Source organism: Caretta caretta, chromosome 7 (genome assembly GCF_965140235.1).
Source record: "Caretta caretta isolate rCarCar2 chromosome 7, rCarCar1.hap1, whole genome shotgun sequence".
Lineage (NCBI taxonomy): Eukaryota > Metazoa > Chordata > Testudines > Cheloniidae > Caretta > Caretta caretta.
Genome location: NC_134212.1, coordinates 103423181 through 103443650, shown reverse-complemented (window position 1 = coordinate 103443650; position 20470 = coordinate 103423181). Strand labels below are relative to the sequence as shown.

The 20470-nt window shown below is 39.4% G+C and overlaps 1 protein-coding gene across 2 annotated transcripts in view; it reads left to right on the top strand.

Annotated features, from left to right (window-relative positions):
• The window catches only part of DOCK1 (dedicator of cytokinesis 1), a 563486-nt gene that overhangs the window by 45480 nt on the left and 497536 nt on the right, over positions 1 to 20470 (top strand). For both annotated transcript variants that reach the window (XM_048857028.2, XM_048857026.2), the window contains exons 3-5: positions 12471 to 12511; positions 15090 to 15145; positions 16780 to 16876. In XM_048857028.2, coding sequence (XP_048712985.1) covers positions 12471 to 12511; positions 15090 to 15145; positions 16780 to 16876 — 194 coding nt within the window. The remainder of the gene's footprint in view (positions 1 to 12470; positions 12512 to 15089; positions 15146 to 16779; positions 16877 to 20470) is intronic.

The window sequence follows — 20470 nt, the reverse complement described above, 5'->3', positions numbered from 1 at the left end:
GCCTTTGTACATGGGTTTAAAATTTCTGCTTGTCACTGCCAAAGAATCTGTTAGGAAAGAAAGATTAATACTGGCGGTAAGTTGGTTTTAGAAATTGGATTCAACGTGATTTTTATTACGTAGATCTACTAAAATAGGAAAGTTGCTAATTAGATCAACTAACCTTAATTTGGTTAACAAAAACAATAAATATACTAACTTTTCATTAGCTAGCAATTTGTTAATGAATTCAGTTTGCACTAGCAGTAAATGACCCCTGATACTGTCAAAGCTGCAGAGGAAATTTGTCCACTGAAAATTAATCTGCATACTCTGTACTTTAAATATTTGCAGTTTTATTATATATTTCTTTTAAATACACATGTAAACAGGAATATTTGAATGCTGTACAATTAGACATAATTATAACACATAATGCCCATCGATAAAAAGGGAAATAAGGACAACCCAGGGAATTACAGACCAGTTAGCTTAACTTCTGTACCCGGAAAGATAATGGAGCAAATAATTAAGCGATCCATTTCCATCACCTAGAAGATAATAAGGTGATAAGTAACAGGCAGCATGGATTTGTCAAGAACAAATTGTGTCAAACCAACCTGATAGCTTTCTTTGACAGGGTAACAAGCATTGTGGATGGGGGGGGAAGCGGTAGATGTGGTATATCTTGACTTCTTAGTAAAGCTTTTGATACTGTCTAGCCTGACTTTCTCATAAACAAACTAGGGAAGTACAACTTAGATGGAGCTACTATAAGGTGGTTCATAACTGGTTGGAAAATCCTTCCCAGAGAGTAGTTCTCAGTGGTTCACAGTCATGCTGGAAGGGCGTAACGAGTAGGGTCCTGCAGGGATCGGTTCTGGGTGTGCTTCTGTTCAATGTCTTCATCAGTGATTTAGATAATGACATAGAGAGTACACTTATAAAGTTTTGTGGACGATACCAAGCTGGGAGGGGTTGGAAGTGCTTTGGAGGATAGAATTAAAATACAAAATGATCTGGACAAACTGGAGAAATGGTCTGAAGTACATAGGATGAAATTCAATGAGGACAAATGCAAAGTACTCCACTTAGGAAGGAACAATCAGTTGCACACATACAGAACGGGAAAGACTGCCTAGGAAGGAGTACTGCGGGAAGGGATCTGGGGGTCCTAGTGGATCACAAGCTAAATGAGTCAACAGTGTAATGCTGTTGCAAAAAAAGGCAAATATTCTGGGATGTATTAGCAGGAGTATTGTTAGCAAAACATGAGAAGTAATTCTTCTGCTCTACTCTGTGCTGATTAGGCCTCAGTAGGAGTATTGTGTCCAGTTCTGGGCACCACATTTCAGGAAAGATGTGGACAGATTGGAGAAAGTCCAGAGAAGAGAAACAAAAATGATTAAAGGTCTAAAATACATGACCTATGAGGGAAGATTGAAAAAACTGGGTTTTTTTTAGTCTGCAGAAGAGAAGACTAAGAGGGGACATAACGCTTTTTTCAAATACATAAAAGGTTGTTACAAGGAGGAGGGAGAAAAATTATTGTTCTAAACTTCTGAGGATAGGACAAGAAGCAATGGGCTTAAATTGCAGCAAGGGCTGTTTAGGTTGGATATTAGGAAAAACTTCCTAACTGTTAGAGTGGTTAAGCACTGGAGTAAATTGCCTAGGAAGGTGGTGGAATCTCCATCATTGGGGATTTTTAAGAGCAGGTTGGACAAACACCTGTGAGGGATGGTCTAGATAATACTTAGTCCTGCCTTGAGTGCAGGGGACTGGGCTAGATGGCCTCTTGTGGTCCCTTCCAGTTCTCTGATGCTATGATTTCCATGAAAACGGGTGCATTTTCCTAATATGTGAGCAACACTGATGCTTGGACAGCATGTTTAAAGCTTGCCTGTGACACAGATAATATCTGTCTATCATAACTGTACAATTTTATACTTTTTGAACCCCCTGCATGCTTCAAATGAAATGGGACAATGCAGATGACTCACTTTTCCCTAGACCGGCTAATGGAATGAACTTCACACACACTCTAATGGTTATTAGGCCTCAACAGTGCTGGCTGGGTTTATTTAAAAAGAAGTTCAAATAAAATAAGGTTCCTCCAAAGGCTGATATGCTTTCTGCCATGCTTGATCATTACTCATCCTCTATATTGGGAGGCTATAATCCTTAGTTCTTTCCTTGGAAGGAGCAGCCACTTCCAGGTAGTATTTCCACCTGTTTGATCTGCTGGCCACTCCTTTAAAACAATATGCAGACTGTACCTTTCTAGACTTTCTCAGCATTTGCACTAATCTTGTTTCCCAGATACCCTAAACAGAAACTTGTTAAATCACTGGCATCCTATAATTAACCTGTCTCCTGTCGGTTTCCTTGCAGCGTGTCAGAAAAATTCTTTGACTATCTGGGTGCATGTTTTGCTTCCCAGGTTTGTGCACAAATTTCTTAACTAAATGAATTAGTGATTTTGTCTTAAACTGTTGCCTAATCTCAAACTTCATTGCTGCTTTATTATGACAGTAGAAATAAAACCATCTAATTTAATGTGTTTATTGCTGTCAGGAACAGAGAGAAACAATGCAAAAGTTTTGGTTTCCTGACCTTTTTCTGAGAGTTATTTTTACTGTCACTACCAAGCATAATCTTAAAAAAAAAAGACATTGATGTCAGTTGCACAAGAGTAATGGTATCCCGTTTAAGTGTTCTACAAATGCCTTTATATAATAGTCCTTTTTGAATTCTGTGATGACCTGCATGGGCAGCTTTTTTTTCATCTCTGCACTAGGTGCTCCTAAACTCTTAATAAATAGCACACGTAAAGGTAGATGTGTAGTGGTTTGCTATTTCTGTCTGGTGTCTTTTTTTTTTTTTTTTTTGACTAATCCTCCAGACTAAATTACACTATTCTGGAATCCTACTGTATGCTTAAAAACATTAATATCTTGTGTACTTAACTCCTTGGGGCCCCACTCCTACCCCCCCTTAGAACATGTGAATGTTACAACTTGCTGTTGCTGTCTTGAAGTTTGCACCCTTAATAAACATTATTGCATGGATCCCTCTATATCTAATTTATTATTATAATAAAATACTATATACATTCATAAGGTGTCAGCCATTTGGGTGTCTAGGCCGCACTTAAGTATATGCTTAAGGGCTTTCCTAGGCTTGGGTTTTATTTTTCTGTTTTCTAATATACGTGCTTGCATTCTTTCTCCAGCTTCTGTCTCCATGATCCTTTTCAATCTAGCAATACAGATGCAGAGCAAGGGAGGGAAAAAATAATTAAAAGGGTTCAGTTGCACCATCTGTAATGACACTTTGCAGTCATCCATTGGAGGATCACTATCATCCTCATATGCCTCAGTCCGTACTATATTTTGATCATGTGAGCCAGGATATGCTTTACAATTTGTTGGTCTGAAGTTTTTGTTTTGTTAGTCCTGCAGAGTTACCATAATGGCATATGCAAATCAGATAATTGTGCATGCCAAAGGAACTGGTCATTTGAATACAAATCAGTAATTGCACACAAAATAGCTATGCAGTTGCTTACAGACCTTGTTTTAAAACAGAGGTAGGCAAATTATGGCCAGATGTGGCCCTCCGCACATTTTAATCTGACCCTCAAGCTCCTGCCGGGAAGTGGGGGTCTGGGGCTTGCCCCGCTCTAGCTTGGTCTTGCCCCACTCCACACGTCTCTCAGAAGCAACGATATATCCCCACTCTGGCTCCTACGCATAGGGGGAGCCAGGGGGCTCTGCACACTGCCCTCGCCCCAAGTGCTGCTCCCGCAGCTCCCATTGGCCGGGAGCTGCAGAGGCGGTGCCTGCGGACAGGACAGCGCGCAGAGCCGCCTGGCCGCACCTCCGCGTAGGAACTGGAAGGAGGACATGCCGCTGTTTCTGGGAGCTGCTTGAGGTAAGCACTGCCCAGAACCTGACCCCCTCCCGCCCTCCAACCCCTGCCCGAGCCCTGATCCTCCTCCCACCCTCTGAACCCCTCGATCTGAGAGCGGAGTACCCTCTTGCATCCCCAACTTCTCATCCTCATCCCTAGCCCCACCCCAGAGCCCGCGCCCTTAGCCGGAGCCCTCCCGCACCCCAGCTCCCAATTTTGTGAGCATTCATGGCTCGCGATACAATTTCCATACCCAGATGTGGCCCTCGGGCCAAAAAGTTTCCCACCCGTGTTTTAAAACCATGTCCAGCATTTCTTCCTCTTCTCCTTTGATATGGTGGGTGAAGGTGCTGAGGATAGTCAAATGAAGAACTTGGAGCAAGCACAAGAAATTATAATCCCATTTACTACCATTAATATGCTTCATTTTGAGTTGCAATGATCCCATTTGTAAACAAGGTTTTGTGGAGGTAGTGGGGGCTCCATGGCCAAATTTGCTCTATCAGAAGCAAATCTTTCTCATGACCAGATACATTAACCATTTAAGGACTAGATTTTTGTTGTTGTTGTTTTAAGATGAAGCCTCCCTTGATTTGCTTTTCATTGATCTGACAAAACAGCCGCTTTTTCTATTTAACCACATTCTCATTGCCACAAGATTGATCACTGGGTATTCACTATGGGACGGAAGATTCTACCTCTGTCTCATGTGATTTCATCTAGAAAGTACAGAGAAGAAGACATGTCTAACATTGTTAAACAAGTTGTGAATGTTGCCATTTTCCTGTCTACTGGTCCATGCTTTGGAATATTTTTCCTCTGTTTCCTTTCCAGACCAGGGCTGACAAAATCATACTGTATCTTTCCTACTGTGAAAAATTAATTAATTTTTTATAGTAAATAACTTGCCAGGAAGAGTTCATTTCAACAGCCATCAGCAAACATTTACAAGTATCCTAATTTTGAATCTGAGGTTTGGACAAGTAGCTCTAAAACTGGCTTATCTTTAAAAAGAAAAGGAGTACTTGTGGCACCTTAGAGACTAACGAATTTATTTGAGCATAAGCTTTCGTGAGCTACAGCACGGAATGCATCCGATGAAGTGAGCTGTAGCTCACGAAAGCTTATGCTCAAATAAATTGGTTAGTCTCTAAGGTGCCACTAGTCCTCCTTTTCTTTTTGTGAATACAGACTAACACGGCTGTTACTCTGAAACCTGACTTATCTTTGTCTCTGTTCTCCACCACAATAAGATGATCATCCATCTGTTTTGGAGTTTTATCTGTGCAACGCTTTCCACTCAATAGTCTAGGGAAAGGGAGGAGGGAAGATAAAATGGGCTTACTAGTCAGATAGAGACGTTATAAAAAGCTAACGTGAAGGACAGAACTGATGAATGCTATTTTATATTAGCCACTTGTCAGATAAAACCTTTGTATATATCTAATTTAAATCAATTTGCTAGGCTATATTAGGGTGGATTGCTAGGGTTGCTTTTTGTTCCTGTACAGTATTTAAAATGTTAACAACTTTTCCCAACTACATTTTAAATAATATTTGACTTTTTCTTTATCGCTTAAAATGAATTTTGTTCTTGGATAAGTAGTTTATAGCAAGATATAAATGTTCCTTTGGAATGCAAAAAAAATATGTCTTCAAGTCAACCTACACTTAATTTTCTATGTGCATCCTCTCAAGGCTATTAAGTTTGCTGCAAACAGCATGTATCCTGCTATAATTTTTAGAAAAGCTCTGTGGTTTAGAGCATGAAACACAAATTCACCATCAAAATTGAAGTTAATTTCTCTTCCCTTCAAGGAAGCCATGCTCTTCAAGAGTGTACTAGACTAAATTTTAAAAATAATCAGAGGGAATAACTAATCTTCTGAAATTACAAAAGTCAAGTTTAATGCTTTCTTATTTAGGCAGAAGCATAGTGACATTTTTTCAACTAGAAAATTCCCTCCCACATTTGTAATTTAGAGTGTTAATGGAATAATAAAAAAAAGCAAACCTTTGCAATTACATGAATTTTTTCTGGTACAAGAGAAAAGGAAGGGCTGTAGTTTGAAGAAAGATTTCCTAGAACAAAATAGCTGACACTTTTCTAATCTATATTTTATCTGGTTCTAGTCCTGTTAACCTAATCTCACTCAGGTGTAATGGGCAAACCAAACAAATGGCCAGTGGAAATTATCCAGTAAATCCAATGACTGTTGAAAAGAAATGTGTAAAAATCCTTTAACTTTCATAACCTAATATTTTCCAAAGGTTATTTAGGCCCCAAAAGGAACTGGTTTAGGTGAGGGAGGAATTCCAAAACCAATTATTTCGAGGAATTTATTCCTGATATCTTTTTCATTGAGTATGTTGTTGTTGTAAAATTCTGGAAGGCAACCCTATAAAAGGGACATCCTGGTAGTAGATACAGGATATTTTCATGTCTCCTTATTCTAGCTTTAGAAGTATTTTCTTAAATCCCATGTTACAGTACCTGCATTTTCTTTTTCAGGATTCAACTGGAATATCAGCTTTTCAAAACAAAGCTCTTAATCAGTTTAATCTGAGTTGCGGGCCTTGCCTCATGTTCACCTGTAATGGTGATGGCCATTTCAAGTTTTTAGGGGATGTTTATCCTGCTTCATTTAGATGACTGTGTAACAAAGAGAAGGCACTGTTTAGGACAAAGTACAGTACTGGGATTGTGTATCATTTAATGTTCTGCAGAGTGGGTTAGTGAAATATAGTGTGTGCGCACATTAGGTTTTTCTCACTTGGGATTCTTTTGGATGCCCACCTCAAAATAAATTAAATCTCACAACATTGGTCATGGGACATTCTAAAAAGTTTAGGCATAGTTCACAACATAATTAAAAGATTTTCAAAATCCAGGTCACCTCGGGAATGATTTGAGGCTTGGGCCAGTTTTTCCATTACTGATATTTGCCTAAAACAAACTGCCAATAAAGGGGTCCATTGAAGAAATTTTGTAATTTCTCTAGTATGGTCTTCATTTAGCCACTTGAGGGTAAATATATTTGCCATCACTGCTTTAGAGAAAAAACAAACCAGATTTCTAAATTGAATAAAGTATCATCTTAAATTAAATTTAATTGCACACTAAACTACATTAAAAATATTAAGGTTACAAAATCAAGCACTCAAAAGTTAGGAAATGCCTGAGTTTATGTTGCCAGTGCAAGCTTAATCTGGCCCTTTGCGTATGCAATATTAGTCTTAAATTACACGATCATATGCTATTTTTTTCCATAGAATCCCTGCCTCATTCAGAGCTCAGGATGGACAATGATCACTAAATGGGCAGCCATTAAATATTCTGTTTTACCATCAGTCAGCATGTGGCCCCATGTTTTATACTAATCAATCCCTGCTCTGGAGACAGAATTCTTAATTTCCTTATGAATTTTTATCTGGTGCTCATCACTATAGCATCAGTGTGTTTCACAAATATTAATATTGACAACAGTCCTGTGAGGTGAGAGGACGGTATTATCCCCATTTTACAGAACAGGAGTTGAGGCACAAAGATAGCATGGTCAAAAGTGTCCACTTACTTAGGATGCTCAATTTGAGATTACAAGGACCTGAAAATGAGGAATACAGAGTTAGTGACCCCTCTGTGAAATGTTCGGTTTATGTGACTTGCCCAGCATCACATGAGAACTCGGTGGCAGAAGTAGAGATCAAATCAAGTTATCCAGGGCAGCATTAAATTGCGTTATCCATGAGACCATCCTTTCCCTTCCTACAATCATCTGCCTCATTCACTACATATCTTAAAAGTTCTGTAACAAATGAAGCAGGGGTCCTATAGACAACAATCTCCTTTACTACAGAACCTGGATTCATTCCCCTGAGCAAGTCCTTCCTGTGCACTTAATGAGGCAGGGGTCTTGTGGAAAACAATAGCATCTGATCAAGTAATTAAAGATTATCCTGCATACAGGTAAAGGGGCACAAATTAAGGCTGCCTAGATAAAAATCTGGCCAGTGAATTATCTACCCACTGCTCTGTTTGGAAAAGGAGATTCTGGTATGCATTTCAGGTCACAGGAGTATCTTACATTCTACTTAGGGTTGCCAGTTTTGGTTGGATGTATTCCCGGAGGTTTCACCACATGGCAAAATCTTGAATTAAAGGTTAATCTTTAATTCCTGAGACTCCAGGACCATCCTAGTTGGCAACCCTAGTTCTACTTCAATACACCTTTGAACTATATTGCTTGTTTGCACTCACCTCTACACCATGTCACCCTCTACTGAGCACTTCCAAATAGACTGTGAACTGTAGTAAACAAATCCTGTTGTTTAGGAATAGTTCTTTGCCTAAATAAGGCCTGGAAGAGTTAACAGATCAGTAAGTCCCTTCATAGAATCATAGAATATCAGGGTTGGAAGGGACCCCAGAAGGTCATCTAGTCCAACCCCCTGCTCGAAGCAGGACCAATTCCCAGTTAAATCATCCCAGCCAGGGCTTTGTCAAGCCTGACCTTAAAAGCCTCTAAGGAAGGAGATTCTACCACCTCCCTAGGTAACGCATTCCAGTGTTTCACCACCCTCTTAGTGAAAAAGTTTTTCCTAATATCCAATCTAAACCTCCCCCACTGCAACTTGAGACCATTACTCCTCCTTCTGTCATCTGCTACCATTGAGAACAGTCTAGAGCCATCCTCTTTGGAACCCCCTTTCAGGTAGTTGAAAGCAGCTATCAAATCCCCCCTCATTCTTCTCTTCTGCAGGCTAAACAATCCCAGCTCCCTCAGCCTCTCCTCATAACTCATGTGTTCCAGACCCCTAATCATTTTTGTTGCCCTTCGCTGGACTCTCTCCAATTTATCCACATCCTTCTTGAAGTGTGGGGCCCAAAACTGGACACAGTACTCCAGATGAGGCCTCACCAATGTCGAATAGAGGGGAACGATCACGTCCCTCGATCTGCTCGCTATGCCCCTACTTATACATCCCAAAATGCCATTGGCCTTCTTGGCAACAAGGGCACACTGCTGACTCATATCCAGCTTCTCGTCCACTGTCACCCCTAGGTCCTTTTCCGCAGAACTGCTGCCTAGCCATTCGGTCCCTAGTCTGTAGCTGTGCATTGGGTTCTTCCGTCCTAAGTGCAGGACCCTGCACTTATCCTTCGTTTTCAGTTTAAACCAATTTTCTCCCATTTTCATTCTACTTTTGTATCATTCAAATATATAAAAATTATTTTGTTTTATTAGGAAAATACAATACGTTGCATGAGATCTATGTATTACGATAATACATTAGTCTGTATGTATATGCAAAGCTGACTGTTGAAGTAAGGCTACGTATTAGTCTGGAATATACGTGCAATAAACTAGCAGGCACAATGGCAAGCTCTGATGTGCATGCGCATCCGAACATACTGATGAATTTCATGCTCACCATGTACACATTTCAAGCTGTTAGCAGATAACTGTTTAAAGATCTGACACACTAAAATTGGAAGAAAACAAAAATATGTATCCGAATATGTTTCAGAACACAAGGAAGTATTCAAAAGTTAAGAAAAAAAACAGGAGAAAAGGATGAAGTTGAGTGTATGCGCTGCAAACGGTGTGGTCCAATTATTAAATGTAAATATAGGCTAATAGTTCTAAGTCTACAACAATCAACTGTTTGTTCAAATGAAAAGTTTTACTTGGGGATTAGAGAGAGATTGTTTTATTAAACTCAGAGGTGGCATTGTGTTTTCAGTTCTGTTTTAATTTTGCAGCAAACCCCATTGAATTCCATTCATGAAAGCATTAATCTACTGAATACTTTTTCCTCCTGTCCTTCTGTCCACCAAAGTAAACCCTGATATTTACCCAGAAAAAATTAATGGTTTTTTCCACCGATTTTCACCTATTTTTGTTGTTTTAGTAATAAACACAGATAAAATTCCAGGAAAAATTAAATAAAATAAAAACTGAAAACAAAGGGCTCCACAAATCAGTTACTCATCTACACTCTCCGCAACTGGGGGTGGGTACGTTGGTGGTTTTCTGCCACGTTCCCTTCCTCTCTCCACTTTAGTTCTGGTAACAGCTGGGACCCATTTTGGCCCTGGTGCAAGTTAGAACAGCATCAGGACTGTTCAAACTTGTCCCCACTTCAGCAGGCTCTAGGAGCTATTCCATTGGCTCAGACTTGTCAGAGCACAGCATGCTTGAGAATTGCCAGAGCACAGCCTGCTAGGAATGGGTTGCGAAGCCATCTCTGAATCACCGATGCATTCTTGCCCACGCTTGGTGCTTTGACAATTCTCTGCCAATGGAAAGGGGATGGAGTGGGAAGCCAGGATCTGACCCAGAGTGTGTGTATATAACATAAATATAAAATCAATGTGATACCAGGAGTGTTGCTTCAATCTTTAATATTCTGGAGAAGCAAATATTTCCATAGTTGTTTGTATAAGCAAACATTTCATGTAATTCTTATTTGTATCATTACCATTGTGCAGAGGACCCCCTAGTCATGGACCAGAACCACATTGTGCTATGGGCTGTACAAATCATTTTAACAGTCACATACCAGAACTGAGTAGTCATGTCCTGGTCTCTTCCCCCAACACCTAGTAGTCTGCGGTCTAAGCCTGCTAGCCAGAGTGGAAAGATGCTTATGGTACATCTCTGTACTATACTTTTCATCTAATATATCCCATTTCTCTTCTCCCTTCTGCCCTCCCCCCTTCACAAACCCACCCCGTAGGGTTAGGAAATATTAGTAGACCCCAAATAGCTAGAGTGTGACACTTACTAGCCACAGACATTATGAGAGAGGGGAGTAGGAGGCAATACTTCAGTGAGAAGTCAACATCTTCTGCAAACTGGTGAGAAAGGGGAGGGCACTGAGTTTTCTTCTAGCATGCTGTTTCTTCATTCTAATTTCTGCCCCAGGCTAATATGTGTCTGAATTTTGAAGCTCCTCTGAATCTCTCTGCAAGGTAGAAAAAGTATTTCCTCATTTCTGTTCCTTCCCTTCATGCTCCCATGCAGAGCCTTCAGGCTCTTACATGAATGACTGGGGAGGGGGATTGACTGGTGGTGGTGGTCTGTTTCTCTACCCTTCTATCTTCCATGTGTTAAACTGTGGGGAAGGTAGGTTTAGAAGTGGAACAACTGTGCCTAGTACTTGCAGACAGGCTGCTATGCAAGCATGAGCTCCCTGACTTATTGGAACAGTCCGTGAGGTAGATTTGTACCAAATCCAAAGAAAATCTTTTGCTGAACTCCACTGTCTTTATAAAACTGTGGAGAGCAGCACCATTTTACTCTGGGTTCTCTAAGGCAGTAGTGAGAGCGTGCGAGAGAACCAATATGGACACAAACTGAAATACAGAATAGTCATAAAGCAGGTTTGCAAGCCAGTTTGTACTGAATTGGGGATAGTGTGCACGAGAGATGCCTGCTGATCTGCCTGGCACAGCACCTTCTTTGGGAGTGAATGCCTGTATTGTGGGATTTTTTAATTAAACGGTCACAAAGAAACAGAATGGTCTCAGAAACAATAAAAGCTGTAATGCTGATTGCTTGCAGATGTGTAGTGAACTGGGGGCACAATAAATGAGAGATTACCTCCATATTTTCCTGGCATGCCACCTGCCTCTGTGAGTGTGAGAAATGTCTTACTGGATTGGAATGATTGCACTACAATAGAATTGTCGGGGGAAAAGCTGGAATGCTAGATTCCTTGCTGGCTGGCATTGAACTAGGCCTTCAGGCCCCTTAACATTGAGAACTCTGGAGAACCAACATACATTTTACTTTTGAAAGATAAAACACAAATCCCCCAAAGCATCACCATTTAAATATCCATTCAGTCATTACAGAACTTGTCATCACAGGTTTTGTATTTTGCGTTGCTGTTGGACCTCTGAGCAGTTATTGTTAATATGCTGCTCTGTAGTTTCTGTCTTGCTGAGTCCATGGTTTAACTAACAGTAGGTGGGACTCTTCCTTCTGACACTCTACTGCACCAATGCCCCAGCAGGGTGCTCAAGGGGCACCCTTTGAATAATTTAACAAACACATGTAACCCTTTTTTCAGTTCATGAATAATTCATGCACTTTGATTTTTCTGATTGTTTGCTTGAAGTTGTTCAGATGCTTTATGAAAACACATTTCAGCCAGTAGTTTGTTCACAAAATATCTGCTTCATCTAGGTCTTCACCTATTTATTGTTAGTGGTGTGTGAATAGCATCCTAAATTGCATGCTGCTGTTCCCTGATGTGATGACAAAGGACTGATCTAAATGAAAGAATTAGCGTTGGTTTGTTTAGCTAAATCAATTTTAAAGCAAACTAGTTAAACTAGTGCAAACTTCTAATGTTCGTGCAAAATGGCTTAGCTTGATTCCGGAAATACCAGTTTAACCAAAACTGATTTAAGTAAAGATGAACATTAAGCTATCAGTTTTATGGAGATTTGAAATTCAGCTACAATGAGAAAATCTTTGTGGACAGAAAGAAAGCTAAGATATTATCCAACTGCAAAGGAGATTCTGTTGCAGTGTGTTAATAAACTTTTCATAACTTTATTCTAGGCTGGTACAGAGGTTACACATTAAGAAAAAAATCTAAAAAGGTAAGTGTTCTAGTCCCATAGTTACAATTTCATTTTCTCTTGTAACAAATATTTGTAAAGATTCATTTGTGTATTAGAACTTTGTTAAAAAGTCAACTAAGAACTTTTATAAAACTTAAAATCTAGTTGATCTGTTACGCTAATGTTAGCTTCATGTTCTGTTAAATACAGAATTACTCATAAAATGCAATTGCATCTTGCAAAGTGATAGCATTGTGATTTTCAGCCTTTGTCTGAGAAAGATGGAGTAATCTTGCTTTCTGCAATGCAATTTTGTCGTCTTGTTGACTTGAATTGAGCATCAAATGTCTGTTGACAGCAGATATTCCAAAACAAAAAAGGGAACAGCTGAACTATTGCCTATAATGTTGCATTTAAAAAAAAAATCGGTGGGGGGTTATTTTATAATAGTACTTAACCAGAATTAAAGATTTATAGTCTTGATTTTTGCCTTTTTAAAATAAAAATGTTTAGAAATACATATTTGTATTCAGAAATGAACTTTGAGCTCCTTTCATTTGCATAGCCTTCTGCATGTCTAAAAGTAACCAAAGGAATTACATATTGAATTCTGTGGTAGGCCTCTCCGATTTCCTTAACTTTTGGTTTTCTATTCCTTTTTGTTGTTTTTCTTTTGGGGTATGTTAAATTCTTTTGAAGTAAAACTTCAAGAATGTGTCTCACTAAATTCTAAGTAGTGGGTATTTGTGTTGACTGAAATTAATTCTAGGTGCTGCTGTATTAATCTGACTGCCGCTAAATATAGCAAGTCCTAAAAAACTTCTTTTGTTTTGAAAGATCTTACTGGTTTGAGAGAGATTTCCTATATTGAAAATGGGGAATTCCTGTACAATCTTTTTATAATTGGGTGTAGGTGTGGGGGAGACTCACCTGTTCTAAATTAATGCTAGTGCATCTTGATGGATTGTATTTGTATTGCTCCCTATAGAAAAGCTCCTGAATGCTGACAGTGTTAATACCTGTGTATTCTTACTCTTTCTCATTCCATTTCCACCCCTCTGCTTTCTTAAGGATTGGAGCTAAGTAGAGAGAACTTCTTCCTTTTACAATACCCTGGTCTTTCTGCTTCCTTTCCTTTCTTGGCTTATGTCTAGATTTTGCAGCTGACCCTTTTCTTGCACATCCCATCCTTGACCTCCTGATACTGTCTCTTCTCTGACCAGTGTCTCTTGGTTGTTCCTCTGGCACTTGGCATTTTCTCCTGCTTTCTGAGTCTGTTCCTCAACTATGTTATTCACTCCTTTCCTCCCATCCCTCTTGTGTATCTAATGTGTTTTGTATTCAAAGGATTGGGATGGAGGTTAAAAAGAAAGTTAACCACTCAAGGGCTGTAACTTGGCTCCCTCAGTTAAATTAACTTATGTGGGGGTTATGTTAAAGTGGCACCAACCTATGAAAAGTTAATGTTAATGTGTGCATGAATACAGAATTTTACAGCTTTTGCACAAAATTAGGTTCAGTTGTGCTTCTCTACCTTTGAGAGCTAGTCTAGGTGACTGGAAAATTTGCTGAGGTAAAATAAAATCTATCCATCTTTATTAGTGTTGGTACTGAGTAAGATCTGAAACATAGCTTAGATGTTTGTGTGTTTATAATCTCAAAATGTCTAATTTTTGGGTGTGAGTGTCAAGGCAAGATACTTGACCACTAGTTTTAAAAGCTGAGGTATGGGAAAGGTATCATCTTATCCTGGTTTAGGGGCATTTGTTAACTTTCAAATTAGATTTTAAAAGTTATGCCCTAATTCTAGGCTCTATAATTGGGGAGGGAGGCAACAACTCACTTTTAAAGTGTATTCGTTTCAGGCAAGCAGCCAGCTTCCAGCAGAAATCTTTTAAGAAATCCCTCATTGAAATGTGTATGCCTTGCGATGGTAGAATAGGTTGGGGGTGTGTGTCTGTGTGTGTGTGTGCACGCGTGCGTGTATGTGTGTGTTACTGTGTGGCCAAGTCAGGTAACCAAAGGTGGTAGTTCCTATAACAGGGAGTCTGTTGCTGCAGACAGGGAAGACCAGGGTCAGGAGGACAGCAGGAGATACCTTTAGAGAGCAGGAGTAGAAACCTCTTCTGGGAGAGGCTTAAAAACAGGATAGGCAGCAGGGCCTGGGTTTGGGAAGGAACCATAAAGTCTGTGAGGGAAGAATTGAGTTGAACTGTTTTTGTTAATGAACCAGACCTAGAGAGGGGATGTGATTTAGCCCACGAGTCTACATGCATTCTTCTGGGGAACCTGAGGCAGTAAATGCATGAGCAGAGGGGGAAGTGCATCTCCTTACAGGCCACTGTACTTTAACTAAGGAGCTACCTCTGCTGTATAATGCAGTTTTATAAAGATAATATATAAAGTTAGGGACATAATAACAGTTTTAAAATACACATGCAAAATCAAATTCAGATCTGAGACATTCATAAAATAGCCTTTCTATTTAATGCTATTGAATAGAATATGAAAAATTCTGTGCAGAACAGAGTGTGGCTATTTGTTAGATAATGAATCTGAATGTATGTCTGGTTACCTATATATATAAAAAACCTAACTCTCTTTCCCCCCCCCAAAGGGCATATTTCCTGCTTCCTATATTCAGCTTAAAGAAGCAATAGTTGAAGGAAAAGGGTGAGTTGAGACTTGAAGTTTAACAAAAATAAAATACTTATTTGTGGAAATATAATTTCTGTGCTTTTATGACGAGGCTAATACCTCATTTTCTATTGGCTAATGAAAGGATGTGCTGAACACTTCAAAATTGATTCATAGATCTAAAGGCAAGAGGGAACCATTATGAGCAAATGTCTGACCTCCTGTGTACCACAGGCCATAGAATTTCATCCATTGATTACTGCATTGAGCATGATAGCTTTTAGTCTTGATTGAAACGCTCCAGATGATGGAGAGTTTATCACATTCCTTGACAAACTACTCCCCTGGTTAGTAATTACCCTGACTATTGAGCAGTTGAGTCGCATTTTCAGTTTCATTGTTTCTGACTTCAATTTCCTGCCATTGGATCTTATGCTTTGCTCTAGTAGGCTAAGGATGTCTCTAAGAGCAGATACATTCTCATTATGTTGGAACTTGTAGATGATGATGTTCAAGTCAGTTATTGACCTTTTCTTGAATAAGCTAAGTAAACTTAGCTCTTCGTGGTAAGGTATCTGTCGTTTGTTGTCTTGCTGAGAAGCATTTCTACAAAAGATTATCCCAGTGCCAAGTGTTGTTGTGTTATGTATATTCCACTGTCCTGAGTTTACTTGCCTGCAGACGTTTTGAGCTGTTATATAAAAGCAATTTATACTAATGAAACAGTGCTACATTGATGTGTATGAATTTGAACTCTGTTATCCATTTACTATACATGTGTATTAAAAGTCATAATACTGTTACAGAAGATCATTTTAAAAAGATATTTGTGAAACAAAAATAATGTTGAATGGAATTGACAAATGACTAGCCAGATATGAACGTTGGTGCAAAGAATTAAAATATTTCCTCCTTTTTGCCTGATCTTTTTTTAACCCTCTTAAATATGTAAATGCTAAAACTACTTACTAATCATATGATTACTGCATAATGGCATCTTCCTGGCTGATTACAAAACTGCCTCTATGTGCTGCACTTTTGACATGCTAAAAGAGCTAACTATTGTTCCATACTCAGGTGATGCACTATTTTAAAATAGTCATCTAGAGACACCAATGGTGAAGACCTACAAAACAGGTTTTTCCTGTGTAAAAACGGTATTTTGCTAAAGGATCAATCATAATGGCATGATGTCATACATGCCACATAACTGGCTTTCCCCCAATCGGTTCCTACAAAATTAGTACATTAGTACTTTACAAAAGAAGTAAATAGTGTGATACACATGAAATGTTAATATTTGTGGAAATAATACTTAACTCTCACATAGTGCTTTTCATCAGTAGATCAGTATTGTTATCCCCATTTTTTAGATGGGGAAACTGATGGACAGAAGTGAAATGAGATTTGTGCAAGGTCACACATCAGGCCAGTGGCAGAGTCAAGAATGGAACCCCAGTCTCCTGAATCCCAGTCCAGTGCTCTGTGCAATAGGCCACATTTCTTCTGGCATATAGATATACTATATAACTTGTAATATGTTTATATTTTCTTTTGAATCCTGTTGTTATGGAATTGGATTTGAAACTTAGCAATACCAATCGCTTCTACAAATTGAACTATATTAACCATTTTACTATTCTACCAAAAATTGTTTTTGCAAACTTTAGACAGCATGAAACAGTCATACCCAGTGAGCTCCCACTGATTCAGGAAGTTACCACAACACTACGAGAGTGGTCCATAATATGGCGGCAGCTATATGTGGTAAGTAAAGTGCGCTAATTTTTTTCCTCTGTTTACAGTATTCTGGGCTTTATGAGTTGGGTGGAAAGAAGGAGAAAAGATGACATATTTAAAAAATTAGGAATAGTAGAATGTAAGATATAGAGAGTCTATTTAACCAAGAAAAACAACAAGGAGTCCGGTGGCACCTTAAAGACTAACAGATTTATTTGGGCATAAGCTTTCGTGGGTAAAAAACCACTTCTTCAGATGCACTATTTAACCAAGGTCACTCTTTCCTTACTCTTACTCTCCCAAAGTAGCTCTGAAACTCATTTTGCAACGCTATTTTGGAGCTTCTGTGGCAAGGCAACCTGGCATACCTTTCCATACCGTGCCATGCTCTGAAAACTGTGGGTATGATATGCAGGATCAGGGACTTGGAGAGCAGGTCTTGGTATAGCAGTATCTTATGTTCTTACGAGACCATGGCATGTACTAAGAGCTGAGGAATGATGCAACATGATTTAGTAACATGCCTGCCTGTGATTTCAGTCACCGCACCAAGAGGTAGTGACGTGAGCATGTCACCCTGGAGGGCTGGCTTTTTATCTGTTGTAGATTTTTGTAGACCAGATCAGATTTTTTTTAAAGTCAAAGAAATTTTTGGGCCTACGAAACTTTTCATTGTTATTCTGTGCCAATTAACATCAACTCATGTTTTATTATTATTTATTATTATTATTATGTACAGATGAGTAGTGTTTACTGACTAGATCTTCATCCAGATTAGGCTCTTATTTAAAGTTTGCAGATGAATCAGGGCTAGGGTTTGATTTAGGATTTGATCATACCAAAGTCTCCAAACTGCATCTCATGAGACTTCAAATGAAATTTCAGCTATGTCCAAAAAGGAATCAGAAAATAGTCTCCATTCTGGGTTGGGATCTGACTCGGACCCTGTAAAATAGGGACAGATTTGGAATCAGGGATTCAAATTTGAAATCTCTTTTTCCTAAATTTAAAAATGGTTTGGATTTGGGTTCCAGTTTTGGCCCAGATAGCTTTGGAACAGTGGGGGTAATATAATATGACATATTTTGAAACTTAACACCATAGCTACCTCATCCTGGACAGTATTACTATGACACTGGAATAATGGAAAGGAACTGTGCTGTTATCTATTGGTGCCGTAGTTAGATATCTCATAATGGATGTTTCAAGGCTAAATCATTGTTAAATTATTTGCAATCTTCAGACTGAAGGGACTATAGAACTATAAAGTAGTACAGGATCTAGCTGTTCCTTACATACATGTTGTGTGATCAGGTAATGAAAGATCCCTATTGCAATATTTATCTTTAAGGCAGAGAGATTCAAGGTTATGAGAAATTCAGAAAACTGAGATTAACTTTTGTGGGGGTTAAAATAGCCTTAAAATTAATCAATATAGGCCTTTTTGGCATATAAAGTATTAATCGACAAATTACATTGCTTTGTTTGGTTAGCACAAATTTTAAATTCTCAGTCCAGATTATTTTCATATGCATAAATTCTGAGTGAAAAGTTAGTACTCATTAATTAAACCAATATGGTAATATCTGTCTGACACGTACAGAACTTCTTAAAATTCAACAGCTGTGTTCTATGCGTGTTTGTTTTTGATTACACAGAAGCATTTCACAAATGTACAGCAATAAGCATTAATTGTCTGTCAGATTAACTGAAAAACTACAAGCTTGGAAAAAGGAAAGGAATACTTGTGGCACCTTAGAGACTAACCAATTTATTTGAGCATAAGCTTTCGTGAGCTACAGCTCACTTCATCGGATGCATACTGTGGAAAATACAGAAGATGTTTTTATACGCACAAACCATGAAAAAATGGGTGTTTATCACAACAAAAGGTTTTCTCTCCCCCCACCCCACTCTCCTGCTGGTAATAGCTTCTGTAAAGTGATCACTCTCCTTACAATGTGTATGATAATCAAGGTGGGCCATTTCCAGCACAAATCCAGGTTTTCTCCCTCCCCCCCCCCGCCCCCCACAAACCCACTCTTCTGTTGGTAATAGCTTATCCAAAGCAATCGCTCTCCTTACAATGTGCACAATAACCAAGGTGGGCCACTTCCAGCACAAATCCAGGGTTTAACAAGAATGTCTGAGGAAGGGGGGGGGGGTAGGAAAAAACAAGGGGAAATAGGTTACCTTGCATAATGACTTAGCCACTCCCAGTCTCTATTCAAGCCTAAGTTAATTGTATCCAATTTGCAAATGAATTCCAATTCAGCAGTTTCTCGCTGGAGTCTGGTTTTGAAATTTTTCTGTTGTAGTATCGCAACTTTCATGTCTGTAATTGCGTGACCAGAGAGATTGAAGTGTTCTCCAACGGTTTATGAATGTTATAATTTTTGACATCTGATTTGTGTCCATTTATTCTTTTACGTAGAGACTGTCCAGTTTGACCAATGTACATGGCAGAGGGGCATTGCTGGCACATGATGGCATATATCACATTGGTAGATGTGCAGGTGAACGAGCCTCTGATAGTGTGGCTGATGTTATTAGGCCCTGTGATGGTGTCCCCTGAATAGATATGTGGGCACAGTTGGCAACGGGCTTTGTTGCAAGGATAGGTTCCTGGGTTAGTGGTTCTGTTGTGTGGTATGTGGTTGCTGGTGAGTATTTGCTTCAGGTTGGGGAGCTGTCTGTAGGCAAGGACTGGCCTGTCTCCCAAGATTTGTGAGAGTGTTGGGTCATCCTTCAGGATAGGTTGTAGATCCTTGATAATGCGTTGGAGGGGTTTTAGTTGGGGACTGAAGGTGATGGCTAGTGGCGTTCTGTTATTTTCTTTGTTGGGCCTGTCCTGTAGTAGTTGACTTCTGGGAACTCTTCTGGCTCTATCAATCTGTTTCTTCACTTCTGCAGGTGGGTATTGTAGTTGTAAGAAAGCTTGACAGAGATCTTGTAGGTGTTTGTCTGTATGTGAGGGGTTGGAGCAAATGCGGTTGTATCGCAGAGCTTGGCTGTAGATGATGGATCATGTGATGTGGTCAGGGTGAAAGCTGGAGGCATGTAGGTAGGAAAAGAGGTCAGTAGGTTTCCGGTATAGGGTGGTGTTTATGTGACCATCGTTTATTAGCACTGTAGTGTCCAGGAAGTGGATCTCTTGTGTAGACTGGACCAGGCTGAGGTTGATGGTGGGATGGAAATTGTTGAAATCATGATGGAATTCCTCAAGGGCTTCTTTTCCATGGGTCCAGATGATGAAGATGTCATCAATATAGCGCAAGTAGAGTAGGGGCTTTAGGGGACGAGAGCTGAGGAAGCGTTGTTCTAAGTCAGTCATAAAAATGTTGGCATACTGTGGGGCCATGCGGGTACCCATAGCAGTGCCGCTGATCTGAAGGTATACATTGTCCCCAAATGTAAAATAGTTATGGGTAAGGACAAAGTCACAAAGTTCAGCCACCAGGTTAGCCGTGACATTATCGGGGATAGTGTTCTTGACGGCTTGTAGTCCATCTTTGTGTGGAATGTTGGTGTAGAGGGCTTCTACATCCATAGTGGCCAGGATGGTGTTATCAGGAAGATCACTGATGGATTGTAGTTTCCTCAGGAAGTCAGTGGTGTCTC